Consider the following 19,262-nt stretch of genomic DNA (forward strand, 5'->3'; position numbering starts at 1 on the left):
GAGGCCATTTTAAGGACAACAGGACAAGTCAAGCAGGAGCACCAGGCACTGCCCAGCCCCTCAGTGGCTTGGCCACCTCTACAGGAAGCTCTAGCCAGCTCATCAGGCTCCGGCCTGGGGGAGAGACCAAATTGGCCATTGTTTTCTGGCCTCGACTCCCCCATTTTGCCAAATGAGGTTGCCCCACTGATTTGATTACTGAGGTCTTGAAATATTTAAAATCAGAAAAAAGACCAAGGGTTTGGGCTTAAATTACGTGCGGTTCTAGCATCAAACAATCAGATGAACATGCGTCCCCACAACTCCAAGCCAGATCTTCTGTTCCCCACACAGGCAGAGCGGCGGGGGCTCAGAAAAGTTAGTTTACCCAGAGACCATCAAATAGGGAGGGATGCCCGACTCCACAGCCTGCCCAGCACCCCATCCTGCTTGAGTCCACCTATCTCAAGAGATTTTCTTCCTGATCACCTCCCAGTGTCAGGCAGCTAAGGCTTCCGTGGCTCAAGGAGACAGAGTCCCACCTCTAGCTTCAACAATGACGATAGCTAGCTACAGGATGGCTCTCAGGACAGTGTAAATGAGAAGGCAGTCAGACCCTGCTGATTTCCAGTTTATCTGTGCTGGCCACTCCAAACCTCCACCGGTCAGATGAAAGCAAAAGGAACCCCTAAGACCATTAGTGGTTGAATTGAGAAGACCAGGTGTATGCTCCTTCAGCCACCACCTCAACAAACTTCTGAACAATCAACACAGAATTTGAAGAGGATGTGGCCTCTAGAACATTCCTCCAAGAACATTCCTCAACCATGAGGTCTTGAATCAGACCAAAGACTGAGCCAAGAGTATGGAGGTGGAAGGAGCAAATGAAGTAACCTAACACAGGTACTCAAACCCAGAGAAAGCCTGGGAGCAGTGCCTGGTGAGGCCAGGGCTAAACAAGATGACATCAGTGTCCCAGCCACTTCTGGGATAAAGGAAACTAACAAAATGAGACTTCCAGATGGACGTTCCCAAGTGGAGCTCCCCTGCTGTACACTCTGCCTTAGCAACCTGAGAGGCTGCTGAGGACTCAGCCCAACAGAAAAGAAGATTTTTCTGTGGGTGAATACATACAAAAGTAAAATCCTGAGCTGGAGTCAAGACACTTCCACGTAAAACTCCCGTGCCAAAGTAATTTGTAAAGTGAATTCTAAGTCTTAAGTTTATTTAAATAACCTCCAGTGAGAATAGAGTGGACCAATGACTACCCCTTCCTCGTGATACCAACTGACCAAGACAGAGTAAGCACACCCTGCAGCCAGCCTGCCAGCCCCCCGTGAGAGGGGCAGGGTGCCTCTCAATGCGGGCGGCCCCGGCCCCGGCCCCGGCCCGCCGCTGGGGGAGCGTCCACTGTTGAGCGAGGGTTTTTGATGGTTTCATCTACCGACACGATAAGGCAGGCGGCCTCAGACGCTGCGGTCAGGGCGTTGATGCGCACCATGGCTGGCTCCCACACGAAGGCCTCGAAGTTGTCAGCGATGTCCTCGTTATTGATGTCCACTCCGTACCACATGCCCCCCTGAAAGAACAGGAAAAGAGAGGACGTAATAGGCAACTGCTCTCAAATTTCTTCTCGCATATCCTCCAAAAGCTTCCGGGTGTTAGAAAACCTCATTCTCTCTGAACTTGCCCGAATTTCCCCAAGGAAGATGGCGTCTGCCTGGCGTCACACCAGGAAGCTGGGCGTGCATGTCTTCCCACCCGTGCCCCTAACGCCCACCCCCTTCAAACCCTAAACAAGCTGCTCACACAAGAGCTCTGGGCCCTCTTCTGGGCAACATGCTATGTTTTGGGGAGGCCCCATCCTCAGGTCACCCTGAGGACTGTGTATTTATCAAGAGGAACACTCCCCAACCCCCCTTACTTGGCTAACTGCTTCCATTAGTCCCCATTTCAGATGAGGCTATGGAGATGCAGAGAAGTGAATGTTTGCTTCAAGCCCTCAGACAAGTCAGAAGCAAGGCCACTCACTGAGTGCTGCTGTCACAGTGCCCAGCACTTAACACCTCTCAACAAGTATCTGCCAAACAGCAAATGAACCCAATAAGCTCTTTGGGAGATCACAACTTAGAGGCAGCAGAGCCGTGGCTGGACTGCTAGTCGACGGGCTCCAGCCCGCTTACCACCACCCCGGAAAGCCCCATATATGTGGTCAGCATGTGCTTCTCGGGAGGAGGCGACAGGATCCCCCTGGTTCCTCTGATGGCACTGTGGCTCTCTCTGCCCTCAGAGACACAGTGAGCCGGTACCAGGTCTGGTTCCAGCCCTGTCTTTGGGGCCCAGCACGCAGAGCCTGAGTAGGCACCACGCTCCAAATTGAGGCCCACGTACCCAATCCCTGGACCCAAGGGAGAAGGACCCACCTGGGCATGCCGAGCCCGCAGCTTGTTGAGGATGTTTGTAGCATCAAAGCCAGCATTGTCACACAGCTGGCGTGGGATAATTTCCAAGGCCTTGGCATATGCCCCGATCAACAGCTGCTGTTTTCCCGGAATGGTCCTTGAGTAATCCCGCAGGTACTTGGAGAGCTCCATCTCAATGGCCCCGCCGCCAGCCACCACTGAATCATTCTGCAGAGACCAGACCCACCTCTCAATGCTAACAGGCCCCTGGTCCAAGCTCCAGCCACAGCCAAGCTAGACCAGCCAGTCGGCAGGCCCTCTAGCACCGAAAGGGAGTGGTTCCTCATTCCTCCCACATCCCAAACCCCAGGAAACCTAGGTGCGGCTCTTTTCTAGCACATCCCAACTGCAATCCGATGAACTTTCTGGTTTCTGACCATCTTCAGGGTCACCGTGTAGTTTGAGGGCACCACTATAATCGTCGGGATAGCTGATAAGAGCAGCTTCACGGATGGCTCACAAGTCATAGCCTTTAAGACAGTATCACCTATTCTGAGAGACTGAGGCTGTTTCTCTATGACTTGTGAGGCAACTGAGGGCCAACAGGCCGCTAAGGGAAGGACAGGTTATACAGGGAAGAAATCACCACACAAATGCAGGGTCTCATCAGCTGGGGAGGCAGAGCGGGCTGTGCGGGCAGGACATCCCCAGCCTAGTACCTTGATGGCCCTCCTGACAATCATGATGGCGTCATGCAGGGACCGCTCCGTCTCCTCCATAAACTGCTCAGCACCGCCACGAAGGATGATAGTGCAAGTCTTGGCCTTGGGGCAGCCAGTGAAGAAATTGTACCTACACCCAGGATCAAATCATACACGTTAATTTCTGCTGCCAGCCTATTGTGTCTGACCTCACCACATCCTCCCAACACTCAGTAGCTGCTCTTTTGTTCCTCACTAGAGTTTTCCAATCCCACGCTTATAGACATGTTCTGGGCAAGGTTTGGGGCTATAACCCTGGGGCATTGCGGAGTCAGACCTTAGACCAACTTCACCTCCTCCTCTCTCGAAATACTTCATATCTGAGTTCTTTATGCCCCGAAAGGTGAGACTTCAAAAAAGAGGAGCACATGCTGTATACCACTCCCAGAAAACGGCAGAAGGCCAGACCCAGGCAGGTCTTGTGACCTCTGCCAACAGGCAGACCAGGCCTATGGCTTACCTCTCACCGCCAATCTGGGTCTCTTCAAAGACCTGGCAGCGGCCCAGCACGTCTGACGACAGAGCATTCACACTGGTTTGGATGGAGCCTCCGCAGGCCTGAGGAACACAGGAAAGTAAGACCACCTAGCAGTTAAGGCTCCTGTGAAGCCAGAAGACAGCTTCCTGCCACCCAGCCTCAAAAGCCAATTCCCATGCTAAACCCTACACCAGTGCCCCAGAGCCCCCTGCCCTGGATAACCCACTCTCACCCTTACCCCACGAAAGAGGAGAAAATAAAACAGAACAAAGACACATGGCAGGCAAGCAGGCCTAGTTAAAAGGAGATGGGGACCCTTTCCTTCAGCCAAAATCCACTCCCCCAAACTAGTGTGCCCTGGGCCCAACAACTAGTTAGGATCGGTGCTTTAGACCTAGCACATCTTTGGTGAAATGCTCAAAAAAGAAGAAAAAGGAGGAAATCTGGCTGGAAACACCAATACTTGAGTTTCTCTAGCTGATCATAGCATTACTACTAGGTTCCCGCACAAATCAGATTTCCTGACTTGTTTCGGTTATACTGAGCATGTGCACATGGGGATTGGAGTGCTTCAAGGCCAAAAAAAGTGAAGACAGGCCTAGAATCACGTGCCAACCTGACAGCGCACGCCAGCACACCAGGAGTAAATGAAAATTCCTCCAGGGCCACAAAGGCCAAGAAGCAGCACTCGAACATTTGGTTACCATCATTGTCCTCTTCAGATCCTCCTCTGGTACTCGGCCAGCACAGAACATGTCCCTGTCAGCAAAGTACTGGGTGGCCACATCCCCAATGGGGAGTTTGGACAAGACGACTTTCGCTCCAGAATGATGGATCCTCTCTAACTTGTCATAGAGAATGTTCCATTCGGCATCGACAATTGCCTGATAATCCTTAAGAGACCCAGAAAAGGATGAGGATGCTTTTGCGGGGAGATCAGCATATATGGTAGGCTAAAGTATACCCCCAAAGTAAAATATGCTGATTTATCTGGAAATTAACAAGGGTAACCAGAAGAGACCCTCCTCAGTCCAACTAAACAGGGACCCTATATGGTAACTTAGGAACCACCTAAAACTTTTAAATACCAAAACAGAAAATAACCCCAGGACTGGGAATTCCTCCAGAGCTGGCATGCCAAGGTGTAAGAAATAGTTTAGCCTCACAGATCTAGATTCCCCTGAGAAGCTGTACCCACGGAGTTCCCAGTGACAAGACCCCTTTTTCCAGAAGCCATTCCATGCTGGGGGCATGTTATGAGGGACAGCACCTGCTTATAGCTGGGAACACTGCTACCTCCAGAGACAGCCTGGGTATTATCGGTGATGGGAGTACACCTGTCCCTATAGTGTGGGACCCAGTGCAGAAGGGACTTCATCTGCTCAAATAAGAGGACTCAAAATCCCGGGCTCGGTGTATAGGTGGAAGGCCCCACCAGCCCCATCTCAGGGGCCAGAGAATTATTTCAGCAGGCCTTACCTACCCAAATCCCCTCACGTCAGGTCACTCAGGGATCAGAGTGGGAAAAAAAGTGGGCCTAGTACTTGGACATCAACATATTCAGGGGGCCAGGAGAACGGGGTCCACAGGAGCCTGAGAGACAGAGCTGGGCCCAAGATGTCCACAAAGACCAAGGCTTTGGCCCAGAAAGCTGACCCTTCCATGGCTACTGCCAGCTGGTGGGGCCTACCTCAACGGTGTGGACTCTGATTTCAGCATTATCTTTCTCAGCTTTCAGCTCAAGCTCGACATTTAAAAGGGCAATCATTGGATTATTGTACTTTTTGGGTTGCATTTCAAACCCAGCATAAGAGAAAGTCTTCTTGAACGCGACGCCAGCTACCAGCTGGGACTCCTGTGTAAAAATAACAAAACAGTCAACAGTTCAGTACTGGCATGAAATGAAATCAAGCTAGTGGTGAACTAGGCTAAGATATGTCTATTCCCATGAACCTGAAAGAGTTAACCGTATCTTTTTTTTTTTTAAAGATTTTATTTATTTATTTGACAGAGAGAGAGAGATCACAAGTAGGCAGAGAGGCAGGCAGAGAGAGGTGGGGAAGCAAGCTCCCTGCCAAGCAGACAGCCCGATGTGGGGCTCAATCCCAGTACCCTGGGATCGTGACCTGAGCCAAAGGCAGAGGCTTAACTCACTGAGCCACCAGGCACCCCGACCATGTCTTTATTTCACTGTTACAAGAAAGCCTTTTCATTTTCATAAAACCTGGGAAAAATACAAAACATATTTTGGCTGTCCCTTTATCATCAAGAAAATCAATCATTCAGCTTACAGAGACTAAGCACGGTAAAAGGCCATTTGGGCTCTGCTCTAAGACTGACCTCCAAAGCGGGAGCCAAGGGATAATGCCGAATGTATACCTCCAGTGCCAGACAAGGGACCAGGCATTTATGAATAAGGTACAGGCTGCCCAATGCCTCCCCCTTCAATCCCAACTCAACTCCCTCCCAATTTTCTACGGGACACTCCTCCCCACACCCCCTCTATCTGTCCTGCGTGTGTGCACACACACTCTGACCTGTGTGCGGTAAGCTAGGTGTGTCCTCTTCCTAACAGATGAGGCCAAAAGGGTCAGAAACCCCCTATACACTTCCCTGGCTACAACTGTGGCTTCCTACATTTCACTCCCTCAGAACTTAAGCTTCCTGTGGGTTGGATTTAAGAGTAGGGAATAGTAAGAAAGCACACTGCCCTTGGCACAGACTTCAGCACTATCCAAAGATTGGGTTCAAATCCCAGATCTCTCTTACTACGGGACTAAGTTATTTCCCACTCAATAAAAAAGGGTATATTCAGCTCAATGACCTCCATGTTCTCTGCCAGTGCTCATCTCTAATACTGCTGCCTAACAGTGAACACGTGTGCACCACTCAAATACACAGCATCCTAAAGGGGTGATGCCTGAGCTCAATCAAGATGGATAGGCAGGGGGCGCCTGGGTGGCTCAGTGGGTTAAAGCCTCTGCCTTCGGCTCAGGTCATGATCCCGGGGTTCCGGGATCGAGCCCCGCATCGGGCTCTCCGCTCAGCGGGGAGCCTGCTTCCTCCTCTCTCTCTGCCTGCCTCTCTGCCTACTTGTCATCTCTCTGTCAAATAAATAAATAAAATCTTAAAAAAAAAAAAAAAAAAAAAAGATGGATAGGCAGAGGGGCACCTGGGTGGATCAGTGTGGTTAACCCTCTGCCTTCGGCTCGGGTCATGGTCCCAGGGTCCTGGGATCGAGCCCCACATCGGGCTCTCTGCTCCGCAGGGAGCCTGCTTCCTCCTCTCTCTGCCTGCCTCTCTGCCTAGTTGTGGTTTCTCTCTGTCAAATAAATAAAAAATATTAAAAAAAACAAAACAAAACAAAAAAAAAACCTCTGCCTTCGGGTCAGGTCATGATCCCAGGGTCCCGGGATCAAGCCCCGCATCAGGCTCTCTGCCTGCCTCTCTGCCTACTTGTGAGCTCTGCCTGTCAAATAAATAAATAAAATCTTAAAAAAAAAAAAATTCTAAAATATGTTGTTAAATGGACAAAAGGGAATTACAGAACACTGTATTACAAACAAACCCTTGTGTTTAGAAAAGCAGTATTTACATATGTGTTTACAGACATACACAGTATGCTGGAAGCCCATGTACACGCACGTGCGTGTACACACACACACACACACACACACACACACACACACACACACACACTTAATGGTGGTTTTATCTGGGGCATTTATTTTTATCTTTAGGCCCCTTCATACATTTAGAACTATGTATCATCTCTTCAAAATAAATGAATAAAAGGTGTGTCCCTTGAAACAGAGTGGACTGAGAAGCACTTCTCAGATTTATTTGCCGGGAGGGTCCTAAGTAATTTATCAGATGGAGCTAGGGCTATCCCCTCCTGCATCACACAGAGATTCTAAAAATCGAGTTCAATCTGCTCTTCTGCTGACAAGTAAATACAGGTCCAGAAAGTATGTACAGTCATAGGCTGTAGTGACATGGGGACCACAACTCTAGTCTGACTTCCAGCCCAACACGCATTCTCTCAGCACCTGTACGGTGTGCTCACCTCCTGCACAGACCTGTCTGCAGAGTCTATGTGAAGGCAGGAGCCTCCCAGGGGGCTGTGGCAGGCTTACCTCCAGGGCACCACCTTGCACCTTCTTGATTCCAATCATTTTAAGCTGCAACAAATCGTCGAGCATCATCACTGCATCCACCACCATCTTGGCGAAGAAGGCTTTCTGCTGGGAAATCAGCTTGGAGCTCAGGGCAGTCATGGCACACTTCTCCAGCAGCTTCCTCTGCTCCCTGGGACACAAGGATGGGTGGCACCTGCGTCAGGCTCTTGTCTTGAGTCTACTGCAGTGTGGACAGGGGATCTGTTCTGGTGTCTAAACTCAGCCCACACCACCGTCATCTCCCGCATCTTTGGGACAGATTACCACTGACAGATGGTGACCGCAGCCAGAGACCTCACGTGGGACACCTTTAAAACTCCAGCGTACAGCCCCTTCTGTGCTGTCTAAGCTGGCGTACAGCCAAGGGTCCGGCAGAGCCAAATACCCTGGGCCCTTATAGGGTGGCAACACACCTCTATATCCAATTTGGCCACAGAAAGTCAAGGTTCTGACAAAGCCCACCAAAAACTTACACTTTATCTTCCTTCTTCACGGTCACAGCGATCTCTTTGATCTTGTTAACTGCCTGTCAACAACAGAAGCCGAGTGAATCCCTGGTGCCAAAGGCAACCTGGAGAGGTGGGTCCCAGACCATCCTGCCACTCTCCAATCTATTTACTCCCAATTCTTAAACATTCCCACTCTGCAGCTGAAACAACAGTTCCATGTCCTATAGCTGCCCGAAACAAAGGTCTCTACAGTTTAGAAAACTCCCAGTGACAAATAGGTGTAGGCATAGGTATAGTTCTGAAAAATCAGGGTATTTCTAGGATTTAACTCTGAATATGCAAAGAATACACTACAATAAATGAGTGGAAACAAGCTAGGATGCTAGATTGGGCCAAATCTTCTGGCTTATGAAAAACACCCATGACACCTTTCAGTGCTTTATTTATTAGATATTTATACGCTTGTATGTTAAACTTAGTATCTTTTCAAAAGCACTTCTCATGTATGATCTCATTTTAATGTTACCAACCCGAAACAGATAGTAAATAACTTTGGGGGGGGGGCAGAGAATCTCAAGCAGACTCCCCACTGAGCGTGGAGCCTAAGCCGGTACTTCATCCCATGACCCTGAGCCGAAATCACGAGTCGGACACTTAACCAACAAGGCACCCAGGTGCCCCTGGAAGAGAGATAGTAAAGGGAGAAAGTAAAGCCTAGAGGGACTGACTTGCCCAAGATCAATAAAAGCAGGGTCTTGAGATGTGTGCCATGAGGAACTTGATAAAAAACAAACCAAAAAACCCCAGCTCTCACTTACTGAGTCCATCAGGAAACCTGAGGCTTGGAGAGATAGCTACTGAATGGCAGATCTGAAATTTGTAGGGAGAAGTCAGAAAAAGTCCAAGAAACGCTGGTACCAGTCTCTCTATACCCCACTAACAGTATTATCCTAAGAGAAAGATGAAGGTACCCAAGCACATGGCCAAGGTAGCCAATATTCCCATACCAACTGGGTGGCAGTGCGGAAAGCTCGGATGATGATCTGTGGGTGCAAACCTTCCTCCACATAGGGTTTTATTTGCTTCAGAAACTCAGCAGCCAGCAGGGTCACAGAGGTGGTACCATCACCGACCTGGAAGCAGATGACAGGAAATTCACGTTTTCTCATGTCTAGAGATAAACCCTGAAACTCCATTTTTAGGCAACCTACCCCTTTAAACTGGGACTCTTTAAATGGGTGGGTGTAAAGTATTTTTTCCTGAAAGCAGAGGTGATGGCAACGAGTCCAAGGAAGGTGATGGTAGTTAGGTATCCGTCCCTTAAAAGGCTCTGGGCTACAAAATTAATTCCCCAGCCAGGCCCATTCTCCAAAGAGACTGATCTGGACAATCAAAGTTCCTCAGGATATGAAATCACATTAGCAGATTAACCAAGAACTTATTTACTATACACAGGCATGATGAACAAGATCGTCCCAGTCACACTTACAACGCTTCTGTGTCCCAGGTAACCATGGCGGCAAGAGACAGGACACAAACATTCTTCAAGGAGTATATGAAGGACTACAGAAGTTTCCAAAAAGATCATTTCCGCCAAATCCCACTAAAACAAACCTTCCAGGAAAGGACAAAAGTCCTTTACATTTTTTTTTTTAATTGCATTTTTATGATTCCATTTTATTTCCTTTTTGGGGAGAAATTAGCTATAACCCTTTGTTGGATTATTTTATTATTATTTTTTAATTTATTTATTTTTAAAAATATTTTATTTATTTGACAGAGAGAAATCAAAACTAGGTAGGCAGGCAGAGAGAGAGGAGGAAGCAGGCTCCCCGCAGAGCAGAGAGCCCGATGTGGGGCTCCCTGAGCCGAAGGCAGAGGCTTTAACCCACTGAGCCACCCAGGCGCCCCAAAAGTCCTTTACATTTTAAATACTTTTTGGAATAATCAGATAACAAGTCTGCTAACCTTTCTAACATAGTCATTTTCTACAATGGGATCTAAACCCTATTTTTAATGAATGAGAAAAAGAATAAAAGCTAAAACCAGTTCACATCTGATTTGGCAGAAATTCACGTTCAATTCACTTATGTCCATTGTGTAATGTGAGGGATTTCCAAGAGGGAAAAAGTGGTACTGGGGTAAGGGGTTTAAGTGGCCAAACTCCTGGCCAGAAAGGTATTAGTCCCTTGTTGAAGATAGTAACAGGTCAAACCCAGATTATTCTCACTTTAATTTTTACAAATAATACTGTTTTATAGGCTACTGGGTCTCAATAAACCTTTTTATATAACTTCAGAACATATCTGTAATACTCTAAAATGCAAGCCTGTTTCCTCTCAACTGTTATTATCAAGATTCTAGTGTTAGACTTTTTTTTTGGTAAAGATTTTATTTATTTATTTGACAGACACACAGAGAGATGTAGCGGGAAAAATAGCGCAACCAAGGGGAGCCTCAGGCAGAGGGAGAGGGAGAAGCAGGATCCCCACTGAGCATGGAGACTGACTTGGGGCTCCATCTCACGACCCTGGGATCATGAATTGAGCCAAAGGCAGAGGCTTAGGGAACTGAGCCACCCCAGTGCCCACAGAGTTAGAACTGTTTTAAGACACACTGGTGAATGTTGTCATTTTGTACACTTGAAAATGGCTGAAGTGGCAAACTTTATGTTATCTGTATTTTACCAGCATGGAAAAACAACAAGTAAACTGGAAACCTTAGAGTTTCTAGCCCCATCTTATAAGGTGACTAACATGTGAGAGATTTTTTTTTTAAAGATTTTATTTATTTATTTGATAGGCAGAGATCACAAGTAGGCAGAGAGGCAGGCAGAGAGAGGAAGGGAAGCAGGCTCCCCACTGAACAGAGAGCTCGTTGTGGGGCTGGATCCCAGGCCCCTGGGATCATGACTTGAACCGAAGGCAGAGGCTTTAACCCAATGAGCCACCCAGGCGCCCCGAGAGATTTTTTTTTAAGCTAAATATACTAAAATTATTTCCACCTGTTTCTTTTTGATTTTTTTTAAATTAACATATATTATTTGTTTCAAGGGTAGAGAGATTAAATTATTTACAAGGTCATGGATATGAATGACAGTATATGACCCTGGTCCTAAGATCTCAACTACATGCAGTGAAAGAGTATAAATTTTAAAAGACTATCAATACCATCTAAATATTTTATAAGCATGTACTACTTGTGAAATCATAATTTCAGAGTTAAAATTAAAAAAAAAAACTTATGCGAGAAAAGCAAAAGAGCAAGCAGCCATGCATTTCAAACTTTATTTAAACACATATGCTTGATTTCCCCACCTCAGCATCTTGGGATTTGGCAATGTCCACTAGAGTCTTTGCTGCAGGATGGACAACATCAAGGAGTTTCAGAATTGTGGCCCCATCATTAGAAATTGTTGCTTTGCCTTAAAAGGAAAAACAGAAAGTAAAAATTTAAAGACCCTTTTCCCAGTTGGACCTGGAGCCCACACACACACTTTACTGGGATGGGGCAGAGAAGATGGTGGCATCTATGAACTGATCTTTTTAAAGACTTAGCTCTGTGCACGAAGCACGTAAAATCACAAGCTTCTAAAGACCATGAGCTCCTGATTTTCTCTGAACAGCACTTTGCACACCTCAAACTAAATGTAGAAAATATTACTTCAAATGAGAATGAGAAACTGTTTAGATATTCTTGACACAGTTAATACCCTACTATCTCCTATGTTAGCTAAGACACTAAAAACATGAGGGGAAATTCTGTTCTGGTAACATGATACAATGGAATGACCACAGGCAACTCAGATGGTTCTATTTCACGTTTCCAGGCTCTCTCTAAGAAGCAACAGGCTCCTGAGACCCACTTCTCCAATATATTCCCCTAAGATTTATCTAGCATTCAGGACAAAGTACGAAATGGAACTATTTCACAGCAAGCCATCAGAGATCTTAAAAGCAGTGGCATTTGTGAGGCCAACCTCTGCTACCCCGAATACTCCCCAGGAGTGTCCTCTCCTGTGCCCTGGCCTGAGGAACTCTGCAGACTCACCTCTGCCATCGACGATCAGCTTGTCCATGCCACGAGGGCCCAGGGTGGTTCGTACAGCCTCCGCAATCACCTGGCAGGCACTGATGTTACTTACAAGCTGGGGGATGCCTTGGGAGCTATCAGTCCCCTCTTTCAACAGGATAACTGGTGTGGGCTGGAGAAGAAAGAACAGACTGCTTTTAACAGTCATCTATTACAATGAAATTCAAGGAGGGGTGAAAGGATAAATGTTTCCATCTCTCCCATAACAGAAACATATGGAGGCCTTTTAAAGATCCGAGAGAGAGCGCGTGCACATGCACACACGCACATGGAGGGGGTGTAGAGGGAGAGCAGCAGATGCCCTGCTGAGGACCAAGCCAGCCGCAGGGCTCCATCTCATAACCCTGAGATCATGACCTGAGCTGAAATTAAGAGTCACACACTTAACCAACTGAGCCACCCAGGCGCCCCTCTGAAGGCTTTTCAAAACCATATTCCCACTACCCACCACGCTGATTCCTTGACCAGCATCTATATCCAGAGAGACAGCCAAGAACACAGTATACCCTGCAGGTGTGCTAGAAAAGGGTATGAGGAGGATGATTTAGTCTAAATCAAATACTGTGTTCTCCAGTGTTCAGTGGAGTAAGCACAGCCTTTTCAACTCTTACACTATCCCCTGTGTTGAAGAATTAGGTCACAGCACAGGAGGAAGCAGCTCAGTGTTCACCCTCCAGCAAAACCACCACTTATCTGCATTACAGCTTAATCCTACAGAAGTTGACGGGGCACTGATGCAAAACACGAGGCGCCAACAGCTTCAGGTGGTGTCCTGGAGATGCCCAGGCAGGCAGCTTACTAACCATGTTTAGCTGGAGTGCACAGGAGCCAGGCAGAGAAACAGATAGCCTCACAAAATGACAACAAATCTAATTCATACAACGATGTTTCCATCTCTCAGTGTCAGTTCCATAGAGCTTCCCTGTGACCGGTCTCCAATCAAATGTCCCACAGAAATTTTCCTCTATTTTGCAGGCTAGCCTCAAGAATAGTCATTATTCCTACAGAGGCTTAATTTGGAGACCGGCCTTAGAAACTCTGGGAAGACAGGGATACTTGTTCATTTTAAAACTTTGCTTAGAGACCGTTGCTTCAGTGACTGTTAGCACAGACAGTAATTCCTCATCTTAGCAAACCAGAGTTTGTATCAAAACTGTGCCTTCCAAGATGAGCTCATAACCAGAGTTAGTCTTCTCTGCGTTTGTGACTTAATTTTGTGTTGTGAAACAGAATATAGTAAGGGTGGGCGCCTGGGTGGCTCAGTGGTTTAGGCCGCTGCCTTCGGCTCAGGTCATGATCTCAGGGTCCTGGGATCGAGTCCCGCATCGGGCTCTCTGCTCGGCGGGGAGCCTGCTTCCCTCTCACTCTCTCTGCCTGCCTCTCTGCCTACTTGTGATCTCTCTCTGTCAAATAAATAAATAAAATCTTTAAAAAAAAAAAAAAAAGAATATAGTAAGGGTGCTGTTTCGAAACTTGTTATGCTATATGTGTACTACTGGGCTATGACTTAAAATGTACTTCTTACCATGGATTGCTATACGAAGTCTGAAAGCCATTGCCCCTGTCCACCCCTCCTCTGAGCAGGAAAGACACAAGAAACAAAAGCACAAGGGAGATCTTGACCCAACAATAAGGAGGCAGGGATTCACACATCAGAAAGCCTAGTGACCCACGAGGGTGACTCCATATTCACTGGGCAATTCCTGATAAAGGCCAACTGCTTTGGCCAGTGCAGCTGGAGGACAGTGGGCAGAAGGAAGATTGTAATAAGGCTGCAGAGGCAGGCAACAGCCAGATCACATACTCAATATAGACTTTGGTAAGGAGTTTGGATTTTATTCCTACAAAAGGAAGTCCTGGAAAAACTTATTGCAGAGGAATGGCATGTTCCGATTTACATTTATATAAAATATAAAGAGAAACAAAGTAGGAGGCAAGATATAGTATGTAAATACATACAAGGGGCTGGAAAGATGAGCAAGAAACTGTAATGAGTAAGAGCGGGGAGTAAAAAGGGTTCTAATACTTTGTATTATGGATTTTGTTTTGTTTCAATGTTTTCCTAATAAACACATACACTACTTTCTCTTCTTCTCTTTTTTTTAAAATAAAGACTACCTGTTGGACAACCCCTGAAATCTGAGGTCAGGTATGGGTCAGAGGGAAAATTCCTTCCCTTTCACCAGTGTCCCAGGTCTGGCTGCAAGAAATGGCTTTATACCCCCAGCATTCTTTCAGGCCTCTTACACCTTCTTTAAGGAGAAAGGTATTCGGTCCAAAGGCCCTACCCTCTCCCAGTCCTGCTAAATTATTCCTCATGGCAGCCCCAAGCATCTTCAGTTCATCCTTGCCCTGCATAGTGTTACACTTCAAATCAAAAACTAACTTGCATCTCAAACTTTTCCTGATACCTTCAACAAATATTCACTTCTCCAACAGGATAACTGAACAAAGCTTATGAAGACTTTTTCTTACCTCCACCTCCAAACTGTATGCCTATTTATAAAAGCTACCCTGACATTTTTTTCCCTTTAAAGATCTTATTTATTTGAGAGAGAGAGCACAGGGTGGGGGTGGGGGGCAGGCAGAGGGAGGAGCAGACTCCCCGCTGAGCAGCAATGGTGGGGTGGGCTATGATCCTGGACTCTGGAATCATGACCTGAGCCAAGGACAGACGTTTATCTAAGCCATCCAGGTGCCCCATTTTTAAAGAAAGATTTTATTTGGGGTGCCTGGGTGGCTCAGTTGTTGGGCGTCTGCCTTCTGCTCAGGTCGTGATCCCAGGGTTCTGGGATTGAGCCTCGGATCAGGCTCCCTACTCAGTGGGAAGCCTGCTTCTCCCTCCCCCCACTCTCCCTGCTCGTATTCCCTCTCTCGCTGTCTCTCTGTCTCTATCAAATATACAAATGAAAAAATCTTTAAAAAAATAAAAAATAAATTTTATTTGTGAGAGAGTGACTGCACAAACGGGTAGGGGGAGCAGAGGGAGAGGGACAATTTAAACTCAGTGCTGAGCCCAGAACCCAACACAGGGCACTGTCTCAGGTCCCTGAGATCATGACCTGAGCTGAACCAAGAGTCAGATGCCCAACTGGCTGAGCCATGCAGGTGCCCCTAACCTGGCTCAGTTGGTAGAGCATGTGTCTCTTGATCTCCAGGTCAAAAGTTTGAGCCCTGTGCTGGCTACAGAGCTTACTTAATAAAGTGTGTGTTTGTGTGTGTGTGAAGATATTTTTAAAAAGTAAAAAAACAAAACACTTTCTTACCATGCCAGCAATTCATCAGTGCCCCAATTCTTCCAAGATGTTTTTTAAACAGCAGCTACTAGGGGCACCCTGAAGAGAGGATCCCGTAATTCCATCTGCTTCCTCTGTGTACAATTTTTATAACACCAGCCATCTTAAAGTATGAGCTTCCCAAAGGTAAGGATTATAGTCATCTCAATTTGTGGAGTGCCTAGATTTGGCCACATATGAAGTAATAAGCAACAGCTTTTGATACTGAAAATTCAACTTTATACAAGCCATGAATCTGGCTAGGGCACCTGGATGGCTCAGTTGGTTAAGCGAATGCCTTCAGCTCAGGTCATGATCCCGGAGTCCCAGGACCGAGTCCTGCATCAGGCTCCCTGCTCAAAAGGGAGTCTGCATCTTCTTCTGACCCTCATCCCCTCATGTGTGCGTGCTCTCTCTCAAATAAATAAAATCTTAAAAAAAAAAAAAAAAAAAAGCACTGGCTTCTAATTTTTGCAAAAGTACTGGCAGGGTGGTAAAACGAAATCCACTGAGAATTCCTAAGTACAAAGCAAAGAGGGCTCAGAAGCAGGTGACCACATAGTCCCCATGTTCTCTATGCTGTGTAGGCTGGACCCACAGGCATGGCAGGCTGGATAAATGAGGAATCCTAAGGGAAGGGAAAGGTGGCAGAGCTGGATTGAACCAAGCCAGGTCAAGCAGGATGGGTCCTCTTCTTTTAGCTCCTCGAGGACCCGCACTGCTATGGAAAGTCCAGCTTCTTTTCTAAGTTACTTTTCAATCTCACTCATTTTTACTGAAGTAAAGAAACAAGAGTGGAACCAGTAATCTGCCAAGGGTATCGTGGAAGGCTCTGGAATTTCAGCTTAATGCCCTTCATCTTCATCCTCCTTTAAAACTTTTATTATTAAAGCTTAATATTCTGTAAAACAACAGGTGTTCACATGCCAAGGCATATAGTGCTCAATACCACAAAGGCAAGGACACGTGTTTCTTACTAGTGTACTGAAAGTCACAGGACTGAGTTATCATGGCACCCTTTTACCTCTCTCTTTAATCCACGGAGCCACCCAGGCGCCCTCTTTTTACCTCTCTCTTTTTAAAAAAACTTTATTTAAGTAATTTCTATCCCCAATGCAGGGCTTAAACTCATGACCCCGAGATTAGGCGTTGCATGCTCTACTGACTGAGCCAGCCAAGCACCCCTTTACCTATCTTCTGATCACAGAAGCCTTCTGGAATACCATTCCAATAGCCATACCAGGGCTAATTCCATGACAGCAAGGATTTCTGACATAAGTTTCACATCCCAAAAGGAGTTTTGCCAAATAAAACTCCTATGGAAGTCTTGTCAGTAGGACAGATTACAGGGAGGGAAGGAAAAACCAACCACCTAGCAGAACAGCTAAGATCTGCTGAGTGCTTACTCCAAGCTGGATGCTCTGTATGTAGCAGCTCAAAGAATCCCCTTAATACACTGAGGGCAGGAAATTTAATAACATGCTCAGAGTCACATACCTAGTTGGTGGCCCAGCTTAGTTACAAAACCAAGGCATCCAGTGTAGCTCCAGAGCCCTTACTCTGAAGGCGACTTCAAGAATAGGTATTGCTGGAGAGGGACCGAAAAAGGGAAGTACTAGAGGTATGAAGGGGAGAAAAGAGTACAGATAAATTCTAGGTTCCTTCTATCATGGGTACAACTGGACTCCCAGGGCATCCAGTCACAGAATGAACACACACCTCATAGGTGTCAGTCTAACATCTACCAGGACCAGAAGCCGCTACAGAAGACCAGCACATAACAGAAGATTTCTTCTGATTGACAGGCCAAAATGAGTTAGTGAACTGCCACATGCACCACAGGGAGCAGCATCTAAGTCAGGGTCTTGCCTCAGACATCCCCTTAAAAGTTGGCCCTGTTCAAAAGCAACTCAAGAGACAGCAGCAGGCTTGAGATCCATGGAAAGCATCTAGGGCTCTGAGATGGCACAAAGGGCTGGGGCGGAAGTCGGCTGGGCTACAGAGGGCCTCCGGGATTCATCAACACCCGTCATTCAAGAAAAGGAGACCCTGGGCGCCTGGGTGGCTCAGTGGGTTAAGCCGCTGCCTTAGGCTCAGGTCATGATCCCAGGGTCATGGGATCGAGTCCCGCATCGGGCTCTCTGCTCAGCAGGGAGCCTGCTTCCCTCTCTCTCTCTGCCTGCCTCTCTATCTACTTGTGATCTCTGTCAAATAAAAAAAAAAAAATCTTAAAAAAAAGAAAAGAAAAGGAGACCCAGCGTTAGATGGCCAACTAGAAAAGCCTGGTCTGATGCCAAGTCCGTAAGGGCAAACAGAGTCGGAGTCAGAGCCCGGGTCTTCCCATCTCTGCCGTAGTGTCCCCATGTGCCCTGTCCATTCTCCTGGCTGAGGAGCTGCAGCCCCAACAACCAGCTGGCATTACAGGACATTCAGCAGGCACTAAATATGCTTTTACTTAAGGAACGAACGAGTGAGTGGTAAAGTACAAGCCAAGTCTGTTTCCATGTATGCAGCAGCAGGCGGGCTGGGGGACCCGCGAGCAACCACAGTTGAGCCCCTCCGCTCCGCCCAACATAAGGTCCCACGTTGCCCGTTCTAGGAAGCACACATTTTTTACACCCCACGTTTCCCAAGGCACCCGCCGACCGTGCATGCACGCACGCTCCAAGTCTCACTCGTTTAACACAGCTTATGATTGTGGGGGGCTCCAAAAACGCGGTCACCAAAGCGGGCTCGCGGCCCCGAAGCAGCCTGGGACTTGTAGTCCGCAGCCGACCAGACCAAAGCCTTCCCTCCAGCCCCACAAAGGCCTCGCCCAGAGCCCCAGTTCCGTGCGGGGGCCGAGCCAGGCCGCGGCGGGCCGGGGTCGCCGGAGACAGGGGATCCGCGTAAGGAGAGTCAGTAGGTAGCGGAGGGCCCTATGGGACCGACCCGGGCCAGGTGGTGTCACCCACGGGCCGGATGGCAGCGGATGGCGACAGATAGGCGAAACGCCACTCACCATCATTTTGGAAGCTTATTCACTGGCCCGCTACGCCTCCCGTCTTCTCCGCGTCCGGGCTGCCCAGCAACCCCACAATCCCCCGCGCCAGAGAAGTCCCCAGAAGCTTCGCCAAGCCGTTGGCTCGGGAGAGGAAGGGGACGGGCCACTTCCGCCACTCTATGGCTTGTTACCACAGAGTCGACACGGCTAGAAGGGCCAGAGGCTGGGCCTCTGGGGGCGGTCTTGGGAGAAGTGTTGGTTACCCAGGGTCGCCGGATTCGGGTTGTGCTTTTCTCTTTGAATATGTAGAATCCTTGTTGGATCCGCGTCACCCGCTAACCCTCATTCCATCCCCCCTCACCCCGAACGCCAGACCAAGGAATACAATAAACACGAACATTTATTGAGGGCTATGGGATAGGCTTACGTTAAGTATGCACTTGGTGAGAGATCTCATGAACCCTTCCAATCCTATCGCGTTGGTACTATTATCATGCCCATTTTATAGATGGAGGAACTGAGGCTGAGAGGTTATGAAAGTTGTCCAAGGTCTCAACTGTAGGCTAAGTGGTAGAAAAGCAGGCGTGGGCACCCGGCACCTGGCTCCAGTGCCCGTTTTCTGGCTCTGCGCTGGCCACAGCCTCCTCGAGGGAGGGGATCACTGA

General features: G+C 47.7%; 1 protein-coding gene across 1 annotated transcript; it reads right to left on the reverse strand.

Annotated features, from left to right (window-relative positions):
• Positions 1–1,183: 1,183 nt before the first annotated feature.
• Positions 1,184–18,727, reverse strand: CCT7 (chaperonin containing TCP1 subunit 7). The gene is made up of 12 exons (XM_045979883.1): positions 18,616–18,727; positions 12,298–12,451; positions 11,565–11,671; positions 9,255–9,380; positions 8,272–8,324; positions 7,757–7,928; positions 5,311–5,475; positions 4,325–4,513; positions 3,603–3,700; positions 3,101–3,233; positions 2,403–2,609; positions 1,184–1,558 (listed from the first exon to the last, which is right to left on the reverse strand). The coding sequence occupies exons 1-12, from the start codon at positions 18,619–18,621 to the stop codon at positions 1,337–1,339; spliced, it is 1,632 nt and encodes a 543-aa protein (XP_045835839.1). The 5' UTR covers positions 18,622–18,727; the 3' UTR covers positions 1,184–1,336.
• Positions 18,728–19,262: the final 535 nt, after the last annotated feature.

Source organism: Meles meles, chromosome 15 (genome assembly GCF_922984935.1).
Source record: "Meles meles chromosome 15, mMelMel3.1 paternal haplotype, whole genome shotgun sequence".
Lineage (NCBI taxonomy): Eukaryota > Metazoa > Chordata > Mammalia > Carnivora > Mustelidae > Meles > Meles meles.